At 29.2% G+C, this 14,286-nt stretch overlaps 2 protein-coding genes across 3 annotated transcripts; one reads left to right on the plus strand and one right to left on the minus strand.

Moving 5' to 3' along the window:
* Window positions 1-5,328: 5,328 nt before the first annotated feature.
* Window positions 5,329-8,136, plus strand: LOC18099422 (loganic acid O-methyltransferase). The gene is made up of 3 exons (XM_006383305.3): window positions 5,329-5,696; window positions 6,871-7,542; window positions 7,628-8,136. Exons 1-3 carry the CDS (start codon window positions 5,604-5,606, stop codon window positions 7,973-7,975), a joined length of 1,113 nt encoding a protein of 370 aa, XP_006383367.1. The 5' UTR covers window positions 5,329-5,603; the 3' UTR covers window positions 7,976-8,136.
* A 3,317-nt stretch (window positions 8,137-11,453) lies between these two features.
* Window positions 11,454-12,156, minus strand: LOC18099421 (uncharacterized). 2 transcript variants are annotated; one of them, XM_006383304.3, is made up of 2 exons: window positions 11,977-12,156; window positions 11,454-11,834 (listed from the first exon to the last, which is right to left on the minus strand). In XM_006383304.3, exons 1-2 carry the CDS (start codon window positions 12,089-12,091, stop codon window positions 11,557-11,559), a joined length of 393 nt encoding a protein of 130 aa, XP_006383366.3. In that variant the 5' UTR covers window positions 12,092-12,156; the 3' UTR covers window positions 11,454-11,556. The 2 variants fall into 2 exon arrangements, with proteins under 2 accessions (XP_006383366.3, XP_024444726.2); XM_024588958.2 differs by having other exon boundaries at window positions 11,454-11,837.
* Between the last annotated feature and the right edge of the window lie 2,130 nt (window positions 12,157-14,286).

The raw sequence follows: 14,286 nt of genomic DNA on the forward strand, positions 1-14,286 counted from the left end.
TATTTTTAATAATACTACGCCGCGAGCTCACTTTTTATTTTTATAAAAAATGCCAAAGAAATTTATAATATAAATAATAATATTTTCTTTCAAATTTATTAATTATTTTATTAATAATATTAATGATAATAAAAATAATAACATTTCTAAAACGAATAATAATATTTAGAATCCAAGGACCCATGAACATTGAGTTTTAATGAAGGACCCAATAGAATTGGGTCCTTACGCTAAACCCATTGATCATGGGTCTTGACGCCCGACCCATTCCTCTTGAGTCCGGAGCCATGACCCAAGCGCCACTTGTCTCCAATAGGGGCGCGATCATGGCTCATCCAGGCAGCCCTAGTGTCACGTGTGCGCTGGGGAGTACCCAACCCACAGGTAGGCAGCCCAAGCGCCACGTGTGCGCAGGGATGTGCCCAGCGCTGAGGCAAAGCCGAAGCGCCACGTGTGCACTGGGGTTATGCCCAGCCCCCAGGTAGGAGCTTAAGCGCCGCGTGTTCCCATGTGGTTTTTCTTCTATTGTAATAACAATTTTTAAAAATTTATTAAAGATGATAATAATAATACTAATTGTAATTTTTAATTTTACCTTTCAAATCAAATCTTTGGTTGTTTTTCAATATTAAGAATAAATGTTTTCTAATTTAGTAATTATTTTATTAATAATATTGATTATTATAAAAATAATAATATTGATTATTATAAAATAATAATATTGATTATTATAAAAATAATATTGATTATTATAAAAATAATAATATTTATAACACAAAAAATAATATTTTTAATATTAATACTTTTGATTATAGTAAAAATAATAATATTCATAACACAAATAATACTATTTTAAATTCCAAGAATATTTAGAACATACATAATAATATTTTTTTATATTAAAACTTTAAATTATTTTAAAAATAATAATATTATAACAAAAATAATAATATCTTTGAGATGAATATGTTGAATTCTAAGAAAAATAATAATCTTTTGATAGGAATACTTTGAATAATAAGAAAAATAATAATATGTTTTATAAGAATACTTTGTATTATAAGAAAAATAATAATATTTACAACGTAAATTATAATATTTTTTATATTAATACCTCGAATTGTTGAATATTTTTAATAATACTACGCCACGAGCTCACCTTTTATTTTTATAAAAAATAGCATAAAAATTTATAATATAAATAATAATATGTTTTCAATATTAATACTAATATTTTCTTTGAAATTTATTAATTATTTTATTAATAATATTAAAAATAATTAAAAAAAATAATATTTTTAAAACAAATAATAATATTTAAAATCCTAAGACCCAGGAACCTTGGGTCTTGATGGAGGATCAAATAATAATTGGGTCTTGACGCTAGACCCATTCCCCTTGGGTCCAGCGGCATGACCCAAGCGCTAGGTGTCCCCAAGTTGGGCACAGACAGGGTTCACGCCAAGCGCCACGTGGGTGCTGGGATGTACCTAGCCCCCAGGCAGGCAGCCCAAGCGTCACGTGTGCACAGGGGTGTGCCCAGCGCCCCTCCAGCCTGACGCTTGGGTCCTGCAGGTTGTAGTTTCCCCACATACCCTCACCAACAGTGTAGTTCACAATGAAAGAACTCATAATCTAGAGTACTTGCATTACAGTGCAGAACAGTAAATTTATAATGAATTCACTCACAATTAATATTATTCCGTGTTATAGTAAAATACTGATAAATTTTAGTTATAGTTAGATAATATTGCTATAATGTAAACAAACCTCTTTTATTTCAATTCCTGGCTTTTGTGATTTTCATTTGAGCTTTAATGGTGTAAGCGGGGCAGGCAGGCCATGTCCACCGAGGAATCTTCAAAATCAAGAGAGACTGAAATTTAATGTAAAATATTATTTTGATATATTTTTAAATAAAAATATTTTAAAACATAGTTGATACTACTTCTAAAAACCCTCCAGAAATTGTTTTTTTTGGCCAACTCCAGTTTGAAACATGGTTGTCCATGTAAATAAGTATACAAGTTGTTTTTTGTTTTTCTTTTAGAAATATATTAAAATAATATATTTTTTATTAAAAAATTATTTTTAATACCAACATATTAAAATATATAAAAATAATTTTTAAAAAATAAAAATAATTTTAAATTTTTTTAAAATACTTTTAAAATACAAAAATAATCCGTACACTTAATGAACACAGTAAGAATATAAATGTTTTATGAATTTCGGCACCCCCATCATATGGTATCGTTTACTTGATTTGAGCTAGCAGATCCCATGTTACAACATGATTTACCTGGGAATAATGTGTTGGCAATCATAAATTTTATTACTATTAGAAAATTAATAAATATAATAGATATATTAATAGAAATATTCTGTTAATAAATTGTAATGAATTTTACTAACAGAAATATTTTTATCACTATATACATAGAAAATTACAGTGGAAAAATATATAATTAAAACAAATAAAAAAATAATGATGTGTCATTTATACCAACAGAATTACCGACAAAATTTATTGCATTGGTACAATCCGTCGGTAAAATCACTGGTAAATTATTAACACTGTTCATCATGCCAATTCCAAAGGGAATCACCAACGGAAAATTCCATCTGTATTTTCCAAAGAGCTCTGGAACTGTTCACTTTCCAATTGCACTATTAATTATTGTTCTTTACAGACAAAATCACCAACGGATTGAAAAGTCATCAGTGTTATTTGGCGGGTTTCTGAAAAATTTTGATTAAATTGAAAATTTAAATTAAATATTACAGACGGAATCATTGACGGATTAAAAAATCATTGGTGATATTTGACAGTTTCTGAAAATTTTTGATTAAATTAAGAATTTAAATTAAATATTGCAGACGAAATCACCGATGAAATGAATTAAAAATATTAATATTTAATTATCTATCGGTAAAACCATTAGTAAAATGCTCCAATAAAAAGTCTAGAATCTCTCATTTCACAATAGACGAGCCTCCTTTCTTCTTCTTCTTCTTCTTCTTCTTCCTCCTCCTCCTCCTCCTTCTCCTATGTAAAAAACATCAACATCAACATCCCATTCTTTCTCATCTCCTCCATATATACTCAGTTATGTCTTCTTCTTTTTTTGTATTTTCTCTTCTCAGTTTTTTTTAATTAATATACTTTATAAATTTGTTTATTTTTCTCTTCTCAGCTTCACTCGCAAATACATTAAGGTAAGATTTTTCTTCTTTCTTTTTTTTTGTGTTCTTTTCATTATATTTGTTTTTTATTTTATTTTTAAATTTTTTGTTCTTAATAATTGTATGAATGTTGTTGTAGAATTTTTTTTTTTCATATGAGACAATTTTTGGTTGATATTTTATAGGATTTTTAATTTTTTTAAAATATTTTTAAATAATCACCGACATAATTACATACGGTAAATCTATCAGTAATAATATTTCTTTTCTATCAACGAAAAAAAATTACAGATGGAGCATTTTTATCTGTGATTCCGTCAGTCAATTAATTACCAACGAAATGATAATACAAATACCGATAGAAAATTCTGTCAATAAATATAAAAAATTTGATAGTGTATTTTTTAAAATAAATATTGATTGTATTGATTATATCAGTACAATTTAGAGCATGTTTCGAGCAAATGTAATTGCTGGCATACAAAGTTTTGATGAAGATGTAAAAGGTCCATTATTGTTTTTTTTACAATTAATCCATGTTTATGTTTTCCGACCGCAGGAGCACTAGATGTGCCTGTATCATCCACTGAAATTTATTGTATACCCATGAGTTCCATTCATAATCAAAGTAATTAAACCCCACGCATATCCTAGTTACGGGGGTTGAGTGAATTAACTTTGATGAATCTAATTATAAATTTGGTAAATTAGGTTAATTTAGTTGATTTGGGTTAATTAAAATGATCTCATTCCATATTTTTTTTTTTAAATTAAATTTTATTTTAATTCGATTTAATTAATTAAATATGTATAATATACTTTAAATTGATTTTTTTAAAACTTGATTGGTTCAGGAATTGAGTTAGCAATATCATTAATAGCAATACTCATAATTTTGTATTTGTTGATTAATTCCCCTCCCTACAATAATTAATAATTTTTATATTAACTTACGAGGCATTCAATATATAGTTGATTCGTCCTTTTGAATAATTTAAAAAAATATATTTACAAGATGAGCTTCTAATGGTGGAAGCAGGGCAGGCAGGCAATGTCCACCGAGGAATCTTCAAAATCAAGAGAGCCTGAACTTTGCTGCATAAAACACAAATATGTTTGAATTGATTGAAGCATTGCATCGCCAGGGGAAACTCGCACATGATGTATCAATGTGTATTTAGGATCTGCAACCCAGAATATGAATCTTGAACGTGTTGAAAGCTGCAGCATGTTGCCGCAAGAAACCAGTTTTACATAGGCACGAATGATCCTTGCTGTGAATTTTTGTTGCTTATACTTCACAATGAAGTTCATTAGGCTCTTTTTTTTTCTTAGTGGTCTCAAGCCCAACAGTATAATTGTTGAACAAAAGGGATGCTTAATGATTTCATAATCATTTACATGCTTGTTAAGGAAATTATGAGATTTTTTTTATAAAAAAAAAACTCATAGGAAAATTAGCTAGAATATGCCTGGTAGCTAGAAGTTGAAAGGGAAGAATCACCTTCCTTGTTGGCTCGCGCTACGTCAGCTTGAACTAGAAATGGTATTCTGGGATTGGCACGAACGGAGCCAAGCAATTTTTGTCCAGTATCTCCAATTTTATATGAAGATGAGGGAATATTTATTATAATATAAAGTATGATACAAACAGCCTATATATATATATATATATATATATATATATATATATATATATATATATATTTTCTTTCTTAAAGGCGTTGAAAGCTCACCTGCTCTGCTTGCTTGCTTGGGTTAGTCAGTGTCGTTTAGTTCTTCTTCTTTTCTATTTTTTACATTAACACATGATAATGATTCAAAAATATTAAAAAAATATTAATTTGAAACAAAAAAAATTAAAAAAATTTATTTTTTTAAAAAAATATTTTTAAAATACAGAAACAAATAGGATCTACGTCAGCTTGAACTAGAAAGTTTTCCGAGGATGGCTCGAACTGAGCCAGGCAATTTTTGTCCTAGCCAATAGTTAGATGAAAATGACCAGTATCTCCAATTTTACATGAAGATGAGGGAATATTTATTATAATATACAGATACAAACAACCTATATATATATATATATATATAATTTTTTTTTTTCTTAAAGGCGTTGAAAGCTCACCTACTCTGCTTGCTTGCTTGGGTTAGTCAGTGTAGTTTAGTTCTAGTCTTCTTTTCCATATATATCCTGCAGGCATGATTCGGAGCCCTTGCAAGTCTCTTTAGGCATCGTTTTAATTTGCTGCCTCTTTGTAGCCTTCTCTGAATGTTGCTCTCTGTTGTTTCAATCCTCTCGCCCTTCTCGGAAAACCGGAGATAGCATTGGAAACAAATCGCTATAAGTCTACCGTTCTGTTGAATTAGAGGTAGACATACCAGAGGAAGCAAAGCCTGCATCAGGTTGAAAGACAGAGATGGCAACTGAAGAGATCAAAGAATTGCCAAAATCATGGGCCATGGTTGGTGGAGATGGACCTCAAAGCTATACTCAAAATTCCGCCTATCAGGTGCATATTCTTCCCCTTATAATAATAATAATAGCAATAATAAAACACTTTGGCTTGTGACGCAAAACAGCCTCTCTTTTTTTGTTTTGTACTTCGGTTTTTTTTTTTAGTTTTATTATTTGATGTTCAGTTGATTTGAGTTTCATGTTAATAATTTGTTTTTATTTGTATTTTATATGGTCATTACAATTTTTAAAAACCATATTGACATCATGATAATATTCCATTTCATGAAAAAGGTATAATTTGGTTGTTTGTAAATAATTGAATGCCATTTAAAAAAAAAAATCAATATCAAGTATCAACTCTAGTCATCTTTCTTCTTAGCTTTTGATTACCAATTTTTTTTCTTTTCAATTGGATCTTTCAAAATTGTGTTGATTGGAAAATAAGGTTGATGGTTTGTTTTAGTTTGTTTTTTATGTAGTTATCTCGATCTTAAAAAAAAAAAGTCTTGTCATTGTTTTGGTGCTCAATTTCACAAAGAATAATTTATTTTATTATTTGCAAAAAATTAAAAATAAAAGGATTGAAATAATATCACATAAAAATTAAAAGGTTCTTTTTTAAAAAAACTATGAGTCAGTTTCATTTCCACAAATTTCTTCTTTGGGTTTTAGCAAAAATCATTTTTGTTCCCTTGAGTTTAGAGAATAAAGGGTTAGATCCAAAACTTTATTTTTTTTATATTTTAGTCCTTAAATTTTAGATCAAAGAGAAAGAGTCTTCAAATTATGGTAAATAGAAAGAGAAATGGACAAACATGCACTTTTCAATAACAAAACTTGATGTTCTTAGTTTCAACAAATTCCATTCTAATTAGACTTTTTTTTTCTTGAACTTTGTTAAAATGATTTTATCTTAAAATATTTATTTAAAGCCATATCATATCTATGTTGATTGTTTGTATTGTTTTTAAACCTACTAAGTTAATTGTATCAATATTAAAAAAACTTTCAAATGGTTTGATTTGAAATCTAAGTTAGATAAGAATTCGAGTAAAAAAAATGTTAAGATTGACGAACTCCTTTCAAAAATTTCCTCGCAACTTTAATTTTTTTTTCTGCTTATTTTTTTTATTTTAGTGTAGCTCGCGCCAAAGCGTTAAGAACGTATCTAGTCTACTCTAAACTAATTCTTTGCACGCCTATAATGCATCTGCTTATTGCAACAGAAAGGAGTGGTGGATGCTTCAAAGGAAAAGGTGACTGAAGGCATCAAAGACAAGCTTGATTTTAAAAGCCTTGGTTTTGACTCATCGAATGACACATTTCGAATAGCAGATTTTGGTTGTTCTGTTGGACCCAATACATTTTTTGCTGTGGAAAACATCATAGAAGCTGTGGAGCAGAAATACCAAGCCCAGTTCCAAAAATCCCCACCTTTGGAGTTGGAGTTCCAAGTATTCTTCAACGATGTCACAACCAATGATTTCAACACTCTCTTCAAAACCCTCCATTCCAATAGAAAATACTTTGCTGCTGGACTGCCCGGTACTTTCTACGGCCGCCTCCTCCCCAAGTCTACACTGCATTTCGCGTACTCTTCATATTGCTTACAGTGGCTCTCTAAGGTCCCAAAAGAAGTTGTAGACAGCAAGTCTCCTGCATGGAACAAGGGCAGCATCCAATGTGATGGTCTCAAAAAAGAAGTCACCAAGGCATATTCAGCTCAGTTCCAGAGTGACATGAACACCTTTTTGAATGCTAGAGCACAAGAAATTGTGGGTGGAGGATTGATGGTGATTATAATGGCCGGTCTTCCTGATGGGATCTTTATGTCTCAGGCAGGAGTTGGAATGTACTATGAACTTCTCGGATCATGCCTCGTCGACATGGCTAAATTGGTAAAATAATTCTCTCTCTAACTGATTAGAAGCAAAATCCTAGTAAGTATACTCTTTGACATATGCAGATCGTTCTTCTTTGTAGGGAGAGATTAGTGAAGAAAAGGTGGACTCGTTCAACTTGCCTCTGTACTATTCTTCTTCTACGGAGATTGAAGAAATCATAAAAGAAAACGGGAATTTCAATATTGAGATAATGGACTCATTGAGTCATCAGATCTGGAAAACGTCAAAGAAATCCAATATCGAAGTGTCTGTTTCAGGGGGCAGAGCTGTTTTTCAGGGTCTCGTGGAAGAGCACTTTGGAAGTGAAGTTGTAGAGAAAACCTTTGAGCATTTTGCTAAGAAGCTTGTTGACAATTTCTCTATCTTCGATGGCGCAGCCCATGAACACATCGACCATTTCATCCTCCTCAAGCGTCACTTTAATTGATATCGCTCACAGTTATGTGCTCGCTATTCCCTTAGTTTGGAATTTGGATTCCATTGTTATCAACTAATGAAGTGTGCATCTCATGCTGGAGATGTTGAACTTCAGATCAAATAATTTGGATTCCATTTCTATGCTATTTCGATCTCATTTCTATGCTTCAATTCCTTCTTTCAGAATATTAGAACTAATAGTTTAACTTTTTGGAAAAGCTTATGCACTAAACTTTTTCTCAAGGTTCATGTTCATTATATCAAATTTGAAACTATAGAACTTCGAAGACAACGATAAAATATGTTTGTCTGGATGGAGTGATAAATATTTAAACGAGAACACAAATTAATTAATGAATTTGAAAGCCAAATCACTCATTAGGAAAGAAGACTAAAACACATTTAAGAACTTCAAATTATAAAGGCAAAATGTTCTAGTATGCTTTCAGGGAGTCTCAACAAGGAAACTATAAGATGCAGCACGTATAGAAAAAATCTAATGTTTTTATTAATATGGTATTTAGATATTTTTAATTAATTCGTTTTTTTTATGATATTACATATTTTTATTAATATGATTAGCTAAAAGTTGTTTTTATTATAAACTAAAAGAATGTCAGAAGATATTCTTGTCTCTAGAATCCAATAATGGTTCATTTATATATTTAATTAAGTTCATGCATTAGTCACGTGATTACATTGTATTTGATCTAGTGTTTTTATTATTATAGTTTATGTTATTTGTTCTCGTGCGTGTATTCTATAGTTACTAGTTGCAGGCCCGCATTACAGGTTGCACCCATTATTGGTTTTTGCACTAAAAACAAAGGAGGTTCATGAGAATTTATTTTATTGGCTAATGTGCCACCATCAAAATCTCCAAACCCGTCTTTCTTTTATATTCAATCTAACCAAATAAAATATCATTAAAAAAATCTTATACTTATATTTAATTTAATTAAAAAAATAAATATCTATAAAAAACCTAAATTTCACAAAGAGTGATAAATAAAAAGATTATGGATAACTCATGTCATTTTTAAAATTAGTAAAAAATCTTAAAGGAAGTAAATAAAAAAATTAATCGAGCCCAATCTCCAATAAATAAATTTTAAAAGATGAAACTGAAAAAAACATGAGCTAAAAAAATATCATAAAGTAAGTATCTCATACTTATATTTAATCAATTAATTTAAATTAATTAAAAAATATATCATTTTAAAAATTTAAATTTAATAAAGAATAACAAATAAAAAGACCCAAAACAACATGAGTCATTTTCAAAATTAGTGAAAAATCATATAAGAAGCAAGTAAAAATATTAATGGAGCCCAATCTTCAATTAAATAAATAGTTTGAAACTAAAAAACGTGAGCCTAAAAAAAAAGCAAAATCGGGTGAATAAACCTGAGTTAATTTCTAAAACTCGTAATTCATGAAATACTAGATCCAAACTTAATCAAGAAACTTAATTCACAACCAATTAATGTTGAAGGATTAAATCAAGAAAAAAAATCAATTTTAAAAAATTATCAACGTGGAACGAGGATTAAATAATTTGATAGGAAAAAAATTTAAGGAGGATGAAGTTGTAAAAACAAATCAATTTAAATTATCACAAATAAAACAATAATAATCAAAAGAATAAAAAAACAAATTTGATCGATAAAACTGAAGGGGAATGAAATTGAAAAAGAATTCTAAATTTATAGATTATTTCAAATAAAAAAATAATAATTAAAAAAAACAAGAACCAAATCTAAAGAATAACAAATTGAAGAGCTTTTTTGAAATTCTTAAATGGCAGAAACAGAAATCGATGAGGAGAGAAAAAATAAGAAAAAAAAAATGTTGTCTACATCGAACTGACCATCCATTGGCCACACGCATCGTCTTATCACGGAGAGGATGTCAAGACATCAAACGCCTTTATGAAAAATAATGTTTGGTCATTAGATGGCCTTGTACGTACCGCCTAAAGGGCATGGGGCAGGCTCCATGCTGACGCGTGCACTGCTCACGTCAAATTTGTTTTTTAAATAATATTTATATTTTTAAGATTACAAAACCACCCCTTTATCAATTTGATAATTACAGGAAAAAAAAAAAGCTGAATGAAAAGACAAAAGTACCTTTGCACCTAAGTTAAAAAAATTAAATTATGCTTTTAAGGGCAGTGAGGTGCATCAAACACTGCATGCGTCATCCAAAAGACACGGGCGGTGCCCACTTGCTGGTGTGTGCCTAGCACGCACCAATCACTTTTGAATTAAAATAATAATTTATGTATATATTAAAAGATATAATTATTCTTAAACTCACATGAAAATTACAAAAGAATATAGCAAAATACCTAAAGTGCTATGGCATCCATAGTTAAGGAATATTATTTTTAGGGGCATTTAAGAAATTGAGTTGTACAAAAAAAAATAGATGCAAACCCTGAAAAGCCCCTGGAAATATGGAATTTTTTTCTAAGGTTCATTTAATAATTACTCTGTAGATAAAAATACAAAAACACTGATTACCTTCTTCTTTAATATAATTACTAATATGTCCCATTAAAAAGAGACCATCCTACCCTTAAATCCAAGCTTGCCCATTAAAAATAAAATCAAACATTCACTATGTGAATCTATAATGAATATATGATCTCTTTAGTATAAAAAATAATATGCATGTACCAAGAATCCTATATGTGTGTGTGTAATTGTTTGAGTTGGTGTGAGAAAGTAAGTTAATCAAAGTGTTTAGCTTCAAGATTATTCTTTCCTGGTATCAGCACGTAGGCAAAAATGGTGAGTAATGGTATACTTAAATTTTTTTTAATTTTTGAAATCATCAAAGGACAACTATGATAATTGGTGTACATGTAAGAAGATGATTCTTAAGATAGAGAAAGGCTATGAATCAAGCGCAAAAGATGAAGGAGAGATGTTGATTGTTAGAGTTGCTATATATAGCAAAGAATATAATGTTTTTGCTGCAAATTCGGACTGATGGTGCTAAATGTCTCAAGGCTTTTGCATTTGAGATTTGGTCACTTAACTTTGATGGGCTGAATCTACTAGAAAAGGAGAAGGCGGCAAATGGGCTACCTCTCACTGATCTTCTAGATCCGATTTATGAAGGTTGCATGTACTGTCGCAAGCAATCTAGAATTGTGAAAGGATATGGCCAACAACCTGGTATTGACTATGATGATGAAGTCTTTGCGTATGCGGCTCGTATGGAGATATTTGACTTCTTATAGTTTGGTAGCCCATCACAGATGGAAGATATGCCAAAAGGATGGATGTGAAAGCATTATTGAGGAAGAAATCTACTTCAAACAACCTACGAAGATGGCAATAGAACTCAGGAAATTGGTCTTGAATCACCTCGACATGAAGATGACTTGTACTTAATTTTGCAGAGCTAGAGATCCTGGTATATGTGTGCTTAATTGGAGAGAGGAAGAGAGAGGAAGAAAGAGCAGATGTCCATGGTTGTTCTGTAAGTATCCACGATAGATATTCGTGCTGAGAACAGCATTATACTGATAAATAAAGACTGTGTGTATAATAGCTGCTAGTATATGAAGAGCTCGAATTATTGACTCAAATGCACAAAGAGGGAAACAAGAGAAAGGAAAAGAGCGCCAGCAATAAAAGTGAACCCTATAGTACCACAAACCAAACCTACAAGATCAACGAAGTGATGATGATATTGCAATCCCACTTCTTTTCTTAGCTTATTGTTATATCCAGTTTCATAATTCCAGCCATATTCACACCTGCAACCCCTCTCGAGTCTCTCCCTGATCTTGACTTCCTCTATCCTTTCTCTTAGAACACTCAGATTTGCATCAACATTGTTACTTGACTTTCCTGCTGATAAAATCGTTGTAAATTAGCTCGCGCTTATGAAAGGAAAGAAAAGTAAAGACCTTCTCTGTGATTTGTAACGATAACAAACATAAAATAATTAACATTCACAGTCAAATTACTGGTTCATGATTAAATTACTGACCTTCATCTCCAAATCTTTGAGCTCTAACTTGCATGGCCGCCCCAGTAATACGCTTGTAAGATGGTCTGATATGCAAAGACAGGTGAGAAGGTAGTCTAGATAGAGGAGAAGCCATATCTTATATCTTCAATTCCTAGATGTTGCTCCAACGAACGATTTTTCTCTGTAACACAGCAATGAAACTTGACCTTAAGCCTGCTGTGCTGAATATATATATATATATATATATATATATATATATATATATATATATATATATATATATATATATATATATATGCACGCTTGTTTTATGTCCTTTTATGCGATATAAAATATGGTTTATAGCTAAGACAGTAGAACCTTCATTCAAGAAAAAAAATGTGCTTAATGATGTATAATCAGTCCAAAAAAGGTTAAATCACGGCGGCCATAAACAATTTTTTTTTAATAACCACAGACAAATCTGGCCACAACCACCTGCTTGAATGTTTCAACATAGAGTTTTTAAATAAATGCAAATAAATTAAATTATTAAATAAATTATCAGATGAGCATTCCACCTCTTCGGGTTGACACGCAATTTTATTTATTCTAGCCTGGACATTGACTTTGTCATGAACAAAGTAATCAGTTTTTTTTTTTTTCAATTAATTAATGAGGGTCTCTTGCTGGACAAACCGCATGGTCTATTAAAAATATTTCAAGTACTTTATATATTTTGATATTATATTTTAAAGTATTTTTTATTTGAAAATATATATAAATAATATTTTAAAATTTATTTTTATATGCACATTAAAACAATTTAAAAACATTAAAAAAATAATTATTTTTCAAAAATATTTTTAAAACTTAAAAACAAACAAATTCTTAGAAATTATTTATATTTAAATAATCATTAAGTGATTAGTACAGTACCAAATTTAATAGTAATTTGTAGATATATTATCTTTGACATAATTATGCCATGTAAGATTTGTTTATTATTATTTTCTTACAAAAAAATTTGTTTATTAATTTACTATACGCATAAATTAAAAGGTAAAATTATATTTTTTGGGTATACATATATAGTTTAGAATCTGAATAAATTGACAATTGATAAATATTAGTATAATCACGCGAAAAAAATAATATTTATTCTAACTGTTCATCATCCTGAATAATTTATTTTTTATTTTATTTTTTTGTTGTTTTTAACAATAAGGTGCATTCTCAATTTAAAATACTTTAATCAAGATTAAATCTCCTTCTCATATAATTTAAAATAAAATGATGTATTTTTAACATTAACTTAAAATACTAATTTCAAGTATAAAATATAATGTCCAACTGCTTTTAAGCAGGAAGTATAATCCTCCTTAAAAAGAACAGGATAAATTACATAATTAGAATGTTAATTAGAGAGTGGGTTGGATTTATAATTGTTACCACAATTCTGGGCCGGGTCGCGCAAAGAAAAGCCCTTCCCGAGGCGGTGGCTCTAGTAGAATTCGAACACTGGTTCGCCTCTAGGAGACACAAGCCGACAAAACTTGGTTTGGTCGCTTTGAGAGAGAATTGCTCCAAAATAATGAGGAGAAAAGATTTTCGGTATGGTTATTTTTTTATGATAAAATTTAATATTTATTGGTATTAATAAGTTTTATTTAATTATTAAAATTTGATGATAATAATTATTTTCTCTAAACATTTCTAAAATAGAAGATTATATTTCATTTTTATTTTTTTTCTAATTTATTTTTTTATGTTTTTTTGGGGTGTTTAATATTAGTAGATAGTTTATGAAAGTTTTTATAATGTTTTAAAAGTATTTTTAGATAAAAATAAATTGTAAAATATATTTTTAATTCAAAGACCTCTCACCACTATATTGGCTGAAATTTGAGTTTATTATTTTATTTAAAAATAAAAACAAAAAAGACAAACATTATATTTTATTTTATTTATTTTAAATGGTCCATCATCATAAAAATATCTATAAATAAAATTAAAGGAAAAAAAATAAATTACTTTCTAATCAAAATTTAAAGTTCAATTCAATCCTTAAAATATTATAAGCAATGCTAATAAGTTATATATATATAAAATATCAGTTATTTTATATCCGGTGTTTGATATAATTTTAAATTACACAAAAAATGTTAAAGAATTTAACATTTAAATAAAAAAATGAAGTTAAAGGAATTTTAAATTTAAATAAAAAAATTGAATTAAGGTGTTTTTTTTCTATGATCCTAAAATAATAAATTCAAGACCAATGTGTATAAGATAAATATGCTATAGTAAATTAAACCATGTTAGAAAGTAATTATATCTTTTATGTGA

Source organism: Populus trichocarpa, chromosome 17, assembly GCF_000002775.5.
Source record: "Populus trichocarpa isolate Nisqually-1 chromosome 17, P.trichocarpa_v4.1, whole genome shotgun sequence".
Lineage (NCBI taxonomy): Eukaryota > Viridiplantae > Streptophyta > Magnoliopsida > Malpighiales > Salicaceae > Populus > Populus trichocarpa.